We start from the raw sequence: 16,200 nt of genomic DNA on the forward strand, positions 1-16,200 counted from the left end.
GACTAGGTTATACCGCTAAGGCTCGGGAATAGGGATCATGCTCGAGATCACCATACCTTGTTTGCTCGGGACCCGAGGTAAGAAAATTGCACCCTAGTTGTGATCGGGGCTTGGACCCCTGTTAAAGAATATGACTATGATTATATGAGAGATTATGACTATATAGGTATTTGAGAATATCCAGTTAAGCATGATTGTATATGATGCATCTATTTATCTATTATGTGATCAATATGCTTGACTATAACTAGTTGGAAAGTCCGGCCTAAGGGAGCCGGGGCCGACATCAAGCGTGCAAAACACAATTCAGCCTAGAGAGTCGGGGTCAGCCGTAAGATCTGAGAGCTTGGTCTAAGTGTGCTAGGCATGAACGTCACCTAAATATACAGAAGTGTCGTTTGCACTTGTTTAATTTATGTATTGTTAACTTGGATTATATGGTTGTTTGAGCAGATTATCACTACTAAGCTTATTACTTATATTCTGTTGCTTATTGAATTTCCCAATTTAAGTTTACTGTTTATATACTGTTGATCAATAGTATTTGTTGATTTAAGTTTTCTTGCTGAGCCTTGGCTCACAGGTGTTATGTGATGTGGGTAAGGGGAAGGGAAAGCTCAACAACCATGAGTTTGGAGAGCTTTAGGGGTGGTGTGTACATTGGTAGCTACTCGACCACCACGACCGGGGATCAATGGGGACTAGAGCCAAACTTAATTTTGCCATTTAGGCCGACTTATGTTGTAATTACTTTTGAAGTTGTAAATTCCTTGTAAACACTTATTTTTTGGGGATCCCATGTACAGACTCAAACTTTTTTAATGAAAACAATCATTTCTGCGATCACAATCTTTAAACCTTATTCCACTAATTGTCCATAGTTACACGTTTATATCCAAATGGCTTGATTAGCAAGTCCAGCACTATTTTAAATACACAGTGATATGGTCTTGGTTATCCAGGGCATTACAACTTGGTATCAGAGCCGTTTAGGTTTAAGGGTTCCTGAAGACTGGCTGGGCATGTATACTCGTCGCTAAAGACAAGCTTGACTTAGGGTTTGGTAACTATATATGTGATTATATGCTTAACTGCTCAAATGAAATATAAATGCCTTATTTTCCTGTTTAATAGGAAGCATGAGATATACTGATAAGGCCTGACCCTTGACTACTATGTATTCATGATAAGGCATGCTTTTAGCATCGTTACTATATGTTAGTATCATTGAAATGCCTGTTAGCATTGTGATTGCATATTTTGCTTGATTGTTGGCATTGGACAGTGGATTGACTTCTAAAAACCTGTTATCATTGCCTGATCAGCGGAGTCGTTGATTGCATATATACTTGGAGAGTTATGCCTCTAAGGTGGTCAGTTCGACTAGCTGGCGCTAAGATCGAGGCTAGATATGATAATCAGGGCCAGAACCCTTTGCTAGTCCCTGAGAACTGGCAGTAGATGCTTGCTGATATGCAAGCTAGACTTCAGAGTCAAGAGGAAGAGATTCTCCTTCTGAGACAACATGTTCTGCCAGGGAACGCTGCACCAGACTTGCCACCTGTTGTGGCACTAGCCGTACAACAGCTTGAGATTGAGAACAGGTGGGAGTTGCTGCACGAGAGATTCAGGAAACAATATCCTCCAATCTTTGAGGGAGGACCAGATCCACTTAAGGTTGAACAGTGGATGAGCCTAACTACCTCCATCCTGGATTTTATGAGGGTGGTAGGTAATGACAGAGTCGCTTGTGCCACCTTTATATTCCGAGATGATGATTGTATATGGTGAGAGGTGGCATCCTAGACTCAAGATGTTTCTACCATGAGTTGGGATGAATTTAGAGAACTGTTCAACCAAAAGTACTACAGTAATTCCGTTAGGGCGGCAAAGGTGAACGAGTTTACTGATTTGGTGCAGAGCAGCATGACAGTTACTGAGTATGCCCTTAAATTTGATAGGCTAACAAAGTTTTCACCTGATTTAGTGCCTACAGATGCATCCAGGCAGGACAGGTTTGTTCGAGGCTAAATGCTATGATAGCCCAGGATGTGCAGATTACATCAGTACCTGGGGAGACTACTTATGCCCAGGTGGTTGAGAAGGCCCTCACAACTGAGGAGGTAGAGAACAAGATATGGAGGGAGAGCGTTGCATGACGGGATGTTTGGAGGACAGTGCCTCCATTTGTGGGATCTGGTAGGGGCGGAGGCCCTAATGATCAGAAAAGGAAGGCCCCTAACACCTCGAGGGCACCATACAGAATGGCTTCGGCAAAGCTGAAGGAGTTGAAGGTACAGTTACAGGAGTTATTAGACCTAAGATTTATCAGACCTAGTTTCTCACCGTGGGGTGCTCCAGTTTTGTTTGTAAAGAAGAAGGATGAGACCCTTAGGATGTCTATAGACTATAGAGAGTTGAACAAATTGACTATCAAGAACAAGTACCCACTACCGAGGATAGACGACCTATTTGATCAGTTGCATTATAAGATAGTATTTTCAAAGATTGATCTTCGATTCGGAGGATGAGGATATTCCGAATATGACCTTTCTCACGAGGTACGAGCATTATTAGTTTCTAGTCACGCCCTTTATTTACTCCATTTTGAAAAAAATAAGTTTAAAAACCTAACAGAGTAAACATATTTTATTTACTCAAAACTTTGGTTGTTAGCTTGTTTTTCTTTTTCTTTTTTGAAAAATTAAAAACACACACACATTCATTTGTTTTTATATAAATTTAAATTAATATTTTATAGTTTTAAATATTTTTTTCTTGATTTGATGGAAAAAAACTAAATAATAACAAATATAAACATATAATTTTACTTTCTAAATATCATTTGGTGTTCATCTGATTTGAGCATATTTTTAACCCATCCAAAATTATAATCGAGTTCTTACCAACTCATAACTTGTCTAATGAAAAAAAATTAGACTCCAACCCGATTATCGGTTTGGACGGGTTATTCAGATTAATGTGCTTAAATCGTAATTATTTTTTATATTTTTAGTTAAATTTTTTTACACTGGGGAAGGAGATTAGAACTTAGAACCTCCTCTTTGTGAAGAGAAATGTACTACCACTAGGCTATGCTTATGACCACATTTTTAGTTTAAACTTGTGACTTAAATAATTGTAATTTTTAAAATTTAGGTTTTTTCTAATTTATAAAATTTAATTTTATATACATAAATTATAGTAAATGACCCAAAACAAGGACATCAAGAAGTTAATGTCTTTATTTTTTAAATTGTAGAGAATTGACCTTTTTACATTGTTGATTACTTAAATTGTCATTTTCTATACATTTTTTAATTATTTAGGAGCGTATGAAGTGGTATATGTATATTAATTTTTATTTTAAAGTTATATTGATTTTTTTATGGGTTGTTGGTATATTATTTTCGTGGTATGATATATCATTCAACAATTCATAAAAAAAAGGAAAGAATCAAAATAACTTTAAAATAAAAACTAATTAAACAAAACTAATATACATATACCATAATATTAAAATGGAAAATACTATTTTAGCTCTTATGTTTTTTCCGAATACGAGATCGACTCCTATGTTTTGTTAAATGACAATTCAGACAATGTGTTTTACAAAATGGATCAAAATAGTACCCTAGACCCGATTTTGGTCAAGATATTTTCAATTATAAGATCAATTCTTGGGTCATTAGTGATGCGATGAGTTAAGAGAAACGATGAAAGTGGTTGGGGAGTTGAGAATGAAATATTATATTTGAATTTTTTCTGACCAAAATTGGGTATAAGATACTATTTTGATCCATTTTGTAAAATACATAGTCTGAATTGTCATTTAACAAAACACATAGACCGATCGCGTATTTGGAAAAATCACATGGGCTAAACTAGTATTTTCCCATATTAAAATATTTAGAATAAAATAGTAATTTGCTAAAGAGCATATTTGGTAATATGTAATAATAAATAGGTAGTTAGATTTATATATTTTTAGACTTTGTGTTTTGTCTAATTATTTGTTTGGATCCTATGTTTTAACAAATTATTTTTTGGACCCTGTGTTTTCTAAAATAGTTCAAATAGACCACTAAACCTGATTTTGATCAAAGTTTTTTGAACTAAAATCACAAATAATTCATCAAACTAACAACTCAGAACAAAAATATAGTCATTTTGCCTAAGAACTGTAATGTTATATTCAAATTTTTGTTCATCAAAATTAGGTTTAGGGGCCTATTTGAACAATTTTACAAAATATAGAGTCCAAAAACTAATTTGTCAAAACAGATGGTCCAAACAAGTAATGAGACAAAACACATGATCCAAAAAAGTATACCCTACATTATTTTACTACAAAATTAAAAATATATATTTATTTATGTTCACACATTGTTATGGATCATTTTGCACCAAACTCTTTTATATAATGTATAATTAATTATCATATAAATATATATATATTTTTAAAAAGTTAAAACAAATCCTTCATTAAGCATTAAGCACGTTCGGATTGCATTTCTCTTCAGTTTCTTCAGGTTGATTTGGAGAGGGAATTTTTATAATATTTTAAAATTCATATTTTCAGATTATAAAAACATTAGAAAACAAAAGTACACATAGAGTGGAGAGCATTAAGCCTCTCAGTTTCAGACCCAAAAAGGGCAGATTTTCCCGCCACAACTGATCGGAGAGAAAGAAGAGTTCGAAGCAGAGGTTCTAGGGTTTCGGGGGAGCTGGCAATTGGCGAAACAAAGTTTCAACAATGGCTTCCGCTCCTGAAGATTTATCTCAATTCGATGTTTCCAACGAGGTGCCTTACTCTGCTTTTGAAATCTTTCGATTATTTCTTTTCGTTTAGTGTTTAGATGAGTGATGATAATAATGATCCACGTTAACTATGTAAACCCCAGGAGAAGGACAGGCTTGTAGCAGAAGTAATCCGCTATGTGCTATTCAAAACCCAACAAACCGCAGGCTGCCCAATCAAGAGAGAGGAGCTCACTCAACTCGTCTCCAAAAACTATCGCCACCGAGCTATTCCTGGCTTTATCATTAACGAGGCCAAAGAGAAGCTTTCAACCATTTTTGGCTATGAAATGAGGGAGCTTCAACGTTCTCGACCTTCGTCGGCAAATCAGGGCCGCTCTTCTCAACAGAGTGAGAATTTTATTATTTATTTTTTGCTAATTTTAATTTTATATTCTTTGTGGAATCAAACTGGCATAAAGCTGTAGCCCATATCTGGCTGAAGTGGAAATTGGTAAGCATTGATTAGGTGCTGTTTGGGAGCAGCCTTTCCGTTCGATGATTAGGTTGGATTTAACGAGTCATTGATATGCAATTTCTATGGTTTAGTCACTACTCATTATTTTAGGTTTTGGTTTGCTTCAGCTGGGTAGGACTTTCTCTCGCGTGTCAATGGTGTACGTAGGAATTTGCCCATATTCTAATTAGTTTGGTGGTCCAGACTGCCCATTTGGTTGATTCATATTAAAATCAATTAGAAGTGTATTAGTAATATTCAAGATGTACTGTTGACAGATTGAAAGAATGGAGTAAACCATTTGACCAATTGGGGTTTTGAAAATTGGGTTTGAGAAAGCCCTAAATTGATTCATCCTTGAATAAATTGTTAGTCCTTTTTTTGTTTTATAAAATATGGGTAGATAAATAGTTATTTGCTGTTCTAGCTCATTTAATTTTAGTGATCTCTTGTTTATGAGCTTAGTATCTATAGTAGTCTACTTGAGGTAAAAGTTTGAGCTTTCTAGTTAACTGAAGTCTTTGATGAGGAGGTCCAGTCCAACTAGGTTTATATAAGCTAAGTCCTCTCCCTAACTCTATATATATGAATAGTCTCATTGCTATTCAGAAGTTTGATAATTTGCTTTAGAAATAGAGGTCCTAGGGAGGAAGGCTTAGTTAGTTAGTATTACAATAACAATTCAAAATTTCTCCATGGCTGAATCATGTATGTTTTATATATTCTTTAATTGTTTATAGTGTTCTAAATTATATGCAAAATTATTGATAAGATGTTGTATGAATATTTAACATGTAGTATCAGATTGCCAATTGTATACGATTTAGGACTTATACTTTTTTTTTAAACTAAATTGAAATTGAGATTAATAAATGATGAATACTAAATAATTTTCGTTATTATTTTATGTTGAAATTTTTATCGTTAGATCCTAAAATATTAGAGATTTTATTCTTCATGAAATTATTTTTCTATTGATATATTTTATGCTAAATTTCATTTAGTCCTTTATGAGAATTTCATGTTTAAAGTTTTAGGGTTTTTTCATAAATTTCGCAATTGAAAAATTGTTTTATCTCAATTTCATGGTTATTTCTCCAAATTAAATTATTGTATGTCTTCATTATTGTTTGTAGAGCATATACCTTGCTTTAATTTTGTTAAGATTCGGCCATTTACATAATTTTTTGAAATTTTGGTGTATTTTTTCACATATAATCTTTTAGATCTACACTAAATTTTTTTTTTTTCTCGAAATAAACCCCATAAATCAATTACCCATGATCCGAGGATGAAAACCCCTCAAATATACGCTCGAAAACCCCTTTTTTTCTGGCCAGAAACTCGTCGGCCCCGACTGGGTCACACAACCCATTTTTAGGCTGGCTGGAGGTTGAAGACAACCTTTTTTGACAATGCCCACTCGCAGCAGCGGAGAGTGGGGGCGAGTGCAGCACTTCTGAGTAATGTTTTTTGACAATTTTTTTTTCCACATTCATTAGAATTTAATTTCTGATTTTTCTGACTTTTAATTAATTTTTTGTCGTCAACAAATAATTATTAATGAATTAATATGATTTTTTCAGTTATTAAATCATAATAATTATTTGTATCATATTTTTTGAAAACTTTAAATCACATAAAATTATTTGGGTATTTGTTCGTTCCTTTGAACATACTCACTCTCCTGATCAGCCTTTATTTTTCCTATATTCTCCACTCTAACTATAGGTTTTAATTTTTTTTTAAATAAATCCTACATTCTTTGTTGTTCTAAAGTATCATACTTGATTATTTGATGATTAAATAATGTGTTATGGTGGGACACATTGTTTTGATCATTCATAAATTTAATGAGCAATTCTTTTTTTAATTTTTTGGGAATTTGGTTGAAAATATTATAAGTATTATCATCAAAGTGATTTAATTATATTATTTTTCAATGATTGTTTTATCACCAAATTTTATCAGTCTATAGAAAATATTTTTCTTAGATAATTGATATGTATAATTACTTGCCCAAAGGTGATAATTATATATATTAATTAATGTCTCATGAAGTGTTGATTATAATGCATGTTTAAAATTATTTGCCCAAAGTTAATTATTTTTATGTGTATATTGTTTAGTTTGAATTAATATATATGATTTAAGAATTTATTTGTCCAAAGGTAATAAAATTTTAATTTATGTATATATTTTTTTATTAAACTTCATGAAAATAGATCATATGTGTATTACATTCTCACCTCAAAGAGGAGTTTGTGATGACCATCTTGACTCTATTTATATATTTTCTTGATATGCTCATAGTTTAATCAAGTTTTGTCATTTTTCTTTTATCTGGTAGTTTCTTTTTCTGTGAACAATTTTTCAATTCAAATTCTGACTGGGTCTAACTAAAAGAAGTTGAAAAATGAGAAGAATGAGTCAGCTCATTATGTTTCTCAACTCAAGCCAAATAAAGGAAAATGGAGCTTCAAAACTCAAAGGAACAACACTCCTTTAGTGTGTGTTTGTTTTGAATCTAATCTAGCGACGTTCCTATTGATTCTTAGTGGTTGGATAGTGGTGCCACAGTTCATGTTACTACTACCTTGCAGGGGCTAAGGGATCTCATGAAACCAAATCAAAGGGAGTCAAAACTTAAAGTAGGAAACGATGTTAGAGTTGAAGTTTGTTCTATTGGCACATTTATTCTTGAATTACATACTAGTTTTAAGCTTGTTTTGCACAATACTATTTATGTTCCTACTTTTAAGAGAAATTTAGTTTCGCTTCCTCTTTTGGATAAACAAGGATATTCGTTTCTTTTTGCAAATTCTAAAGTTGACATTATGTTTGACTCCAAAGTTATTGGACATTGTTTTTATTCTGATGGTCTTTACAAATTATCTCTGGCTCCTTTGGTTTCCTCTTTTAATGTTGAGAATACTGTGGCTAAGAGATCTCGTATCAAGGAACATTCTTTACTCTTGTGGCACAAACGGTTAGGTCATATTTTCAAAGAATGAGTTGATAGATTGATTAAAGCTGATATTCTTCCTCCTCTTGATGTTTCTGATTTGGACAATTGTGTTGATTGTGCTTATTAAGGGAAGTTAATCAAAACTCGTAAGAAAAGTGCCACTCGCAGTCAGAATCTATTAGATATTATACACACCGACATCAGTGGGCCTTATTTTACTACTATTTGTAGGAAGAAATATTTTATTACTTTTATTGATGACTTTTCTCGATATGGTTATACTTATTTGATTAAAGATAAATCAAATGCTCTTGATAAATTCAAAGTATTTTGGACTGAGGTTGAGAAACAATTAGGAAAAGTTATCAAGATTGTGCGTTCGGATCGTGGAGGTGAGTATTATGGCAAGTACACTGAGACTGGACAAAATATGAGGTATTTTGCTAAGTACTTACAAGATAATGGTATACTTGCAGAATACACTGTGCCCGGTACTCCTGAACAAAATGGAGTTGCTAAAAGACGCAATCGTACTCTTATGGATATGACCAGAAGTATGATGAGTAGATCTAATATGTCAGAGTTCTTATGTGGTGAAGCTATTTTGACTGCTACTTACATCTTGAATCGAGTTCCAAGTAAATCTGTACCCAAAACTCCTTTTGAGTTATGGACTGGTAGAAAGCCTAGTTTGAACCATTTTCGCGTATGGGGTTGTCCAGCTGAAGTGAAAATTTATGATCCTAACTTGAAAAAGTTAGACCCTAGAACAGTTCGCTGTTTTTTCATTGGTTATCCAACTCATTCAAAAGGTTATCGATTTTACTGTCCTACTTGCGGTACTAGAATTGTTGAATCTCAGACTGCCAAATTTCTGGAATTTGATATTGCTGAGAAAGTTTCTACTCCATCTCTTGAAACAGGGGAGTCATCTAGTGGAATTTTTATTCTTTTATCTCTTTTAAGAGATGATATAATACAAACAGATGATACTCATGATGATCCTATTCTTACTCCTGTTGTTGATGCTCCCATTATGGATGAGGCTCCTGTCTTTGAAGAAGTTCCAGTTACTGAAGATGTCATTCATGATAGTGTTCAACAACAAGCAGCAATTCCAGAAATAATCCCTTTAAGAAGATCTCAGAGGGCAAGGAGGTCAGCAATTTCTAATGAATTTTTGGTTTATCTTGGAGGAGAATATGATATTGGTCATGTTGATCCTGTAACTTGTAGTGAAGCTTTTAAAAGTGACTAATATTCTAAATGGATGGAAGCTATGAAAGATAAAATTGAATCCATGAAGAATAATGATGTGTGGAAATTGATTCAGTTACCTGTTGGCTTTAAACTAATAGGATGTAAATGGATTTTCAAAACCAAAAAGGATAATAAGGGTAAAATTGAAAGATACAAAGCACGTCTAGTAACAAAGGGTTTTACTCAGAGAAGGTATTGATTATATTGAAACCTTCTCACTTGTTTCTACAAAAGATTCGTTCAGGATGCACATTTTGATTTAGAGTTGGATCAAATGGATGTAAAGACTGTTTTTCTGAATGGGGAGTTGGATGAGCAAGTCTATATGTCTCGGCCTAAAGGTTTCAAGGAAAATGGAAGGAAGAACTTGGTCTGCAAATTGAAAATGTCTATTTACGGTCTCAAATAAGCATCTCGTCAATGGTACTTGAAGTTTGATAAAGTTGTGACATCGTTTGGTTTCATAGAGAACAAGTTTGATCAATGCATTTATATGAAGTTCAGTGGGAGTCGTTATATTTCCCTTGTTATTTATGTGGACGACATTTTACTAGCGAGTGATGATTTGGGACTACTAAATGAGATCAAACTTTTCCTGTCTACGAATTCTGATATGAAGGATCTTGGAGAAGCATCTTTTGTTTTGGGGATTGAGATTCATCGTGACAGGAAACAAAAAGTTCTTGATTTATCTCAAGAAGCTTATATCCATTGTGTGCTTAAAAGGTTTAACATGGATCTATGTAAACCTAGTTTTGTCCCTATTCTGAAAGGGGACAAATTTAGTAAGCAACAATGTCCTAAGACCTGATATTGCTTTTGTGGTAAATGTTCTTGGACGATATTTGTTTGATCCTGGGCATGATCATTGGGTTGCTACAAAGAAAGTTTTGAGATATTTATAGAGAACCAAGAATTTTATGCTTGTTTATAAGCAAGTTGAGAATATCTGAGTTGTTGGTTATTCAGATTTTGATTTTGGTGGTTTTGTGGATGATTTAAAGTCAACTTCTTGATATATTTTCACTTTGGCTGGCGCAGCTATTTCTTGGAAAAGTGTAAAACATATTTTGATTGCTTCAACTACTATGCATGCTGAGTTTGTAGCTTGTTATGGGGCATCTTTGCAAGCTGTGTGGCTAAAGAATCTGATTACAGAGATACGAGTAGTTGATTCTATTTCTTTACCTATGTTGATATATTGTGATAATAGTGCTGTCGTTTTCTTTGCCAAGAATAATAAGATCAGTGGTGCTTCAAAGCATATGGAGATCAAGTATCTTACTGTCAGATGCCTAGTCCAGAAAGAAGATGTTATTATAGAGAATTGCAAGATGATGTTGGCGGATCTTCTAACCAAAGGATTAAGTGCATCATTGTTTAATAAACATGTTGTTGATATGAGCATTTTAGAATCCTTTGATCTTTTTGGTTAGTGGGAGTTTCTTCTGTTTTCTTTTATCCACCAGGAATTATGATTATTTGTAATTTCTTTATTGAACTTATGAACTACAAGTCGTTTTTTTATTTCTTTTGATCAATGGATAGTTATGCTTTCATTTATGTTTTGTTATATTCTCGAGAATGTTGAGTTGAAGGCATGTAGTTCATAATATTGTTATCGTCATATAAGTTTATTTGCTTAATGACGTGGATATTATACTGTTTTATGCGCAGTTAATGATATGACACTGACTTATTTATTAGGAATCATGTTATCAGTGAAATGAGGACTGATAAAGAGATTATGTTATATAACTGATCACGTGTTGGGCATATTCTCTTACCACACTATTAGATTTATTAACCATGTCGATTTAATACTTTGGTATTTATGATTATGAATGTTTTTTGTTGATTGGAAAGCAAATTGATAATCATAGTTCAATATCAAGGATTAAATTGGACCGGTTGTTTTAGATACTATCAAAGAACTATTGTTTTTTAAAAGTGGCCATAATATTTTTCTTGTTACTCAACTCATGAGTCGTTTTTAAAATAAAATTATTTTGATATATATATATATATATGTATTGCAAAATTAATGTAGCCCAAGTAAGAGAATGTTAGACTTTTATTTGGGCTTACATTATTTATTTTCTTGTTTTATAAAATATGGGTTGATAAATAGTTATTTGATGATCTAGCCCATTTAATTTTAGTGATCTCTTGTTTATGGGCTTAGTATCTATAGTAGTCTAGTTGAGGCAGAAGTGTGAGCTTTTTAGTTAACTAAAGTCTTTGATGAGGAGGCTCAGTCCAACTAGATTTATATTAAGCTAAGTCCCTTTCCTAACTTTATATATATGAATAATTTCATCGCTATTCAGTAGTCTGATAATTTGCTTCAGAAATAGAGGTCCTTGGGAAGAAAGCTTAGTTGGTTAGTATTGCACTAACAATTCACAATTTCTCTATGGCTGAATCATGTATGTTTTATGTATTCTTTAATTGTTTATAGTATTTTAAATTGTATGCAAAATTATTGATAAGATGTTGTATGAATATCTAAAAAAAAAAATACATAATTATTTTAAATTATTAGAGAGTAGCATGTAATTATGTACTACAAAATGCATCTAATTCTTTTTTTCTCAGCTCTAATTTCATGCGTACTGCTGAAACTACTTTCTGTTGGTTACATTTTCCGGCTTGACTTTTCAATTCCAATTGTGGTTTTTTTCCACAGGTGTTGCAGATGCAAAATCCTATGTCATCATGAGTAAATTACCGGGTGATGCTTATAAAAAATATGTTGATGATGGAAATACAGCTCACTTGACTGGTTTCACTTTTGTGGTAATTAGTATTGTACATCTTGCTGGGGGCAAAGTTGCTGAAGGTATGCAAACTTGCTGATTTTTTATTATTCCTAAATGTAAATTTTGTAATTTTTGGAAGCAAGAGGAATTCTAGGTTAGAAACCATTCCCCCCAAGGAAAGAAACTACTCATTTTTTTTTTTGGACCTTCACCTTTAAATGCCCTGATGATCTGGTTAGTGGACTCTACCACCACATTACATAGTGAGGTACTAACTTTCAAATATTAAACTTCAATGCCTAATAAAATGCGTTTCAGTCTTAATAAGAAACTATTCATCTCTATGTTATTAACTTATATTTCTCTAATATAAGAGAATGTAACTTGTACCCTAAGTTAGAGAATTTTGTTTTTGTGATGCACGAACTGCAGAGACCCTTTGGCATCATTTGAGGCGGATGGGATTGGATGAACGTGGTGAAAGCCATCCTGTCCTTGGAAATGCTAAGCAGGCATTGGAAACACTTGTCCAGCAAAGGTTGGAATTTTCTACTGCGAAGAATTGTTTTATTTCTTAGAATGCTTTTAACTGCACAATAGTAATATGAGAAGCAGTAGTAGGATCTATATCTCAAATATTTTTCCCCTGTAGATATTTGCAGAAGGATAAAGTAAATGGACCTGAAGGCACCACTTTGTTTTATGAGCTTGCAGAGAGAGCTTTAGACAGATCTGTCAGTGACAGAATTAAAGAATATATATCAGAGGTATTGTGAGTTTTTATAGTTGATGGTATTTTTTTTCCCTAAATATAATTTTGGTAAAGGAATTTTCTGTTTGCAGGTTGGGAAGAACGAGGCGACGTATGTGGATGATGACTAGTCCTGTTGCAGACTTAAGTTAACTTTGTAGATATTAATATTTTATTTATTTATTTTAATGGTAGTATTAGACGATTCTATACTTTGTTGCCCTACCCATAGGACTCTTCTCGTTCCTGTTGGAGGCAGTAATTTGATGCCAATCGTTTTTTTTTTTTTGGAGTATCTATGGTATGCATACTGGCAATGGGGGATAACCTTACATGAAATAGACTGGGCTCAAGGTGAAGGTAACAGCTTTACTGTAGTTTTTCTTGTTTCTTTGTCGCTTCTTTGGAGGAATGTAAATTTTAATTTGCATTTTGATTTGTGCTTTTTATAGATGTTGTACGAGTATTGGACATTTTCATGCAAAAATTTGTATTTCGCTGGACCTTTTTTACGTGCCCCAGGCCCCAAACCATTCTGTACTCTTTAGTTTTTATCTAGTTAGCAGCTAAAAGCCTAGCTAGGAGGTGGGGAAGATTTCTGGCCATGATTATTGCTATAGGACATTTGTGGTGTGCAACACGAGAAATATCAAGGGGTACCACTGGTGTCTAACAATACAAGGAGGTGACATATCGTTATTAGTATAATCTAATATCGGGTCTTATATATTTGAATTTAATAAGTATTATGAGGTATTGCTAACCAACCATAGTGTGCCAACTCATGTGGTGTTAAATATTTTAAGGTACCAAATAGCAGCACTTTGCCCAACACCACCATATGTTGATTGGTGCATTTTAATGTGGAGTTTTATATATTTTATTTTAAATTAAAATATGTGCTATGGTGGTTTTTGATATCATTAGTGTTCCTTAGCATTAATCTTATGCATTAACTTATTGGTTAAATGATGGTTTGGTTGGGAGTGATTTTGTTTTGTTTTATTGACATAATTGATTTTGGAACCTCAAAAATTGAAAGCTGATTTGTTTTTCAATTTACTCAGACTCATGAAGGCTAATCGGAGACAATTTAAATCAAACACTAAAAAGAGAGGGTTTATACTATATTTTGGCTCTTTCTAATTTCTCTTTGTACTAGTTTGCACTTTATACTTTAAACAATAGTGTTTTGGCAAAATGATCTAATTTTTAAAATTATTTTGCACTCTAGTTTAGTTTTAATATTTTTTTTTGCAAAATTAGCTCTTATAATATAGATAGTTAGTCAAAAATTTAAACAGGTGGTCAAAAAATTTAAACACTAGTAAAAAAATTTAGACAGCTGATCGAAAAATTTAGATAACTGGTTGAATTTTCGATAGAAACCATTTTGCAAAAGATTATCAAAAGTAAACTAGAAAAGTTCAAAAAAGGATTGGAATTGAATTTTAGTCAACATATTTTCTTTTAGAGAATTGGTAGAAATAGCCTATTTTTATGATGCATTTTACACTATGGTCTACTTTACATAGTTTTTAGTTAAATGATCTATTCTATTAATGAAACTTTGTTATTACCATTTTTGCTCTCAGAATAATATAATATTAAATTAAAACAAAAAAAAACCCTAAAATTATTTTCTTCTTCCTCACTCATCTCACTCACCCACCCACAACCATCCTCCCCCATCTCGCTGTCACCACCACCACCACTTGGGATAGCCGTCGGGGACCATTGCCCTTCATAGCCGCCATTACGTCTTTTCATAAATCTGGCCAACAAGGTTAGTTTATATGAGTTTTTATTAAAAATAAGATTTTATGTTGTTTTTGTAGATTAAAAGTGTAAAATGATTTTTTTAGTAGATTGAAAGTATTACAAAGGAATTAGGTTTATTTATGGAGTTTTATGGAGCTTAAAGCTTGAAAATTTGAAAATTTTAATTGTGGTTTCGACTATTTTCAGAGATAGAGAATATTTGTCTATCCCTAACTAAGTCATCAATGTGATGAGCATAAGTTAAAAGCAAATGCGAATTACCTTGCCTCGAGATGCTGGCTCTGGGAGCCCCAGTGTTCGGCTGAGCCTCCCTAAGGAGGGCGTCCAGCTCCTCAGATGCGGCCCTCTCCGCTTGGTGGGCCTGCTCCTTTTTCTTTTTTGTCGCGTCCGCGCGAGCCGCGGCCTCGATGACCTTGATATGGACAAGGGCCAATTCCTCCCTCAAGGCAGGATCTCTCTCGCACTGCAGCCCTCGGAAGCTAGGGGCGGCGATTGTCTGGTTGGACGCAAGCATCCCAACTAGTTGTAAATTCTCTGTGTTCACGTAGTCCCCCACGTCCAACTCCTCCATGCTCAGGTTGGCATAATACTTCTTCCGATCCAGGATCGACTTGGTGAGGAGAGTTTGGGAATACGGTCCTGTTTTCCAGGAGCATGAATGAGGAACAGACAAAACAAAAGGAAAATGAAAAGGAGTTTGGGAGAAAACAACTTACCCACACACTGGAAGTCCAACACCAACGTGGGGTTCTTCTCCAGGAGAAACCCGAATGTCATGAACTAGTAGTGCCTGACATCTGGGGGGTGCTTCTAGGAACTATAAGGAGCCGGATAGTTGCCGCGGGGCTTTAATCTATAAAAGTTGTCCCGGGTCTTGTCTTTGACGTTAAGCTGCGGTCCAACTTATAAAAGTACAACACCTCCGCAGGAGTAGGCGTCGGGATCTCCTTAGACTCACAGAAAAATGTGCCACCCCGCGAGCAACTTGTAGGCCTGGGGCAGGAGTTGGAATGACGTGATTCCCACAAACTTAAGGAATCGCAGGAATCGCGTGAAGTAGCCGTGAAGCAAGAGCGTAGCTCCCGCAATAATGTGGCCTACGCTCCAGGCCCCAAATTCGCCCACGCTGGTGTGGGCCTTCTCCTCCCTCCTGGCCAACTGATTGTAGAAGAGTCAGGGAGTCGATTCTATTCCCAAATGCTTCTCCAAAGCGTCTAACATCCGGTAGTTCCAAAACTCGTTTTTCTCCTTATCCATCTCCTATGTGTTACCTGTGGGAGGCTTACGCCCCTCCAGGACGATGGGGCCCGATTGTACGAATTATTCCGGATGAAGGGTGACGCCGCAACTCATGATTGATGATCTGGGAACAATTAAGGAAACAAGAAAACCAAGCAGTTAGCACCAGAACCCAAAA

At 34.3% G+C, this 16,200-nt stretch overlaps 1 protein-coding gene across 1 annotated transcript; it reads left to right on the forward strand.

Moving 5' to 3' along the window:
- Positions 1 to 4,555: 4,555 nt before the first annotated feature.
- Positions 4,556 to 13,506, forward strand: LOC133806549 (uncharacterized). The gene is made up of 6 exons (XM_062244640.1): positions 4,556 to 4,807; positions 4,908 to 5,154; positions 12,178 to 12,330; positions 12,683 to 12,788; positions 12,903 to 13,017; positions 13,094 to 13,506. Exons 1-6 carry the CDS (start codon positions 4,760 to 4,762, stop codon positions 13,130 to 13,132), a joined length of 708 nt encoding a protein of 235 aa, XP_062100624.1. The 5' UTR covers positions 4,556 to 4,759; the 3' UTR covers positions 13,133 to 13,506.
- Positions 13,507 to 16,200: the final 2,694 nt, after the last annotated feature.

The sequence above is a fragment of the Humulus lupulus genome, chromosome 1, assembly GCF_963169125.1.
Source record: "Humulus lupulus chromosome 1, drHumLupu1.1, whole genome shotgun sequence".
Taxonomy (NCBI): Eukaryota; Viridiplantae; Streptophyta; class Magnoliopsida; order Rosales; family Cannabaceae; genus Humulus; species Humulus lupulus.